The 1,121-nt window shown below is 36.4% G+C and overlaps 1 protein-coding gene across 1 annotated transcript; it reads right to left on the bottom strand.

Annotated features, from left to right (window-relative positions):
- Positions 1-520: 520 nt before the first annotated feature.
- On the bottom strand, positions 521-904 carry LOC141685419 (uncharacterized). Its single transcript, XM_074490522.1, has one exon. The coding sequence runs from the start codon at positions 902-904 to the stop codon at positions 521-523; it is 384 nt and encodes a 127-aa protein (XP_074346623.1).
- Between the last annotated feature and the right edge of the window lie 217 nt (positions 905-1,121).

Genomic DNA, 1,121 nt, shown 5'->3' on the forward strand with positions numbered 1-1,121 from the left:
TGTAATTCGGTCTTCCTTTCGAGTTAAACACACGTTGTTGATTACCCGACTTAAGGAAACCTTTTCCGTACCTTTCAGCTTTACTTTGCAAAACCCGACGAAGTTGTCTTGAAAGTAGTGCAATCTCTTGTTCATCGAGATTTTGCAACTCTTCGATCAACTCATCATCATTTTCATCTTCATCAATTAAAATTATTTGTAAGGCCATATTTTTCCTTTTATCTTCGACTTTAGGAATAACCTTTTCTGGAATATTATCCTCTTCGTAAGCACGAAGGTTTCCGAACAAGCTATCGATAGCATATGAATTGAGGTTATGCATTTCTTTTATTGTGGTAACTTTAACTTTCCAACTAGGAGCCAAAGCTTTCAAAATCCTACGATTTTTCTCGTTCATAATATAAGCTTTTCCGAGTTGTGAAAGTTCATCGATTATACGAGTAAACCTCATTTCCATAGCGATGATAGTCTCGCTTTCAAGGAGTTTAAAATTTTCATATTCTTGTATCAAAGTATCCATTCAGGATTCTTTAATATCTTTTGTACCCTCATAAGTAATGCCTAATTTGTTCCACATTTCTTGTGCGGACTTGCAGTTATTAACATGTTTGTATTCTTTTACCGCAAGTGCACTAGTCAAGACCATTTCCACTTTATCGGCTATGTTCATTTGACTTTCTTTTTCGGGGTTATATTCGCTAAATTTCTTCTCGACAAGTTCATCACCTATGCTTTTCATAGGGACTAAAACACCATCTTCAATCTCCATCCAAACCTTAACTCCTTGTGATCTCGCGTATATTCTAAAACACGTTTTCCACGTAGCAAAGTTTGTGCCATCAAATAGAGGTGGTCGAGAACTCGAAAGTCCTTCCCCGCAACCAATCGTACTTATGTACGCCATAAAAAGTTGTCCTTAATACGGTTTTACGTAACGACTTTTATAATAGTCGTTAACTCCGTTAGGATCTATTTTTTATCGTATTCCTCGATTATCATAATAATCAATAAATACGGTCAAAATCACTGCTCTGATACCAACTGATAGGTCCCGCGAGTGGGTTCGATAAGCTAGAATGGGGGGTTGAATAGCTTATCACCTTTTTAAAATTTAAGAGCTT

The sequence above is a fragment of the Apium graveolens genome, chromosome 9, assembly GCF_009905375.1.
Source record: "Apium graveolens cultivar Ventura chromosome 9, ASM990537v1, whole genome shotgun sequence".
NCBI classification, from domain to species: domain Eukaryota; kingdom Viridiplantae; phylum Streptophyta; class Magnoliopsida; order Apiales; family Apiaceae; genus Apium; species Apium graveolens.

What these genes read in the sequence shown, in the direction of transcription:
- LOC141685419 (XM_074490522.1), bottom strand. Translation starts at nt 904, where the DNA reads ATGGCGTACATAAGTACGATTGGTTGCGGGGAAGGACTTTCGAGTTCT.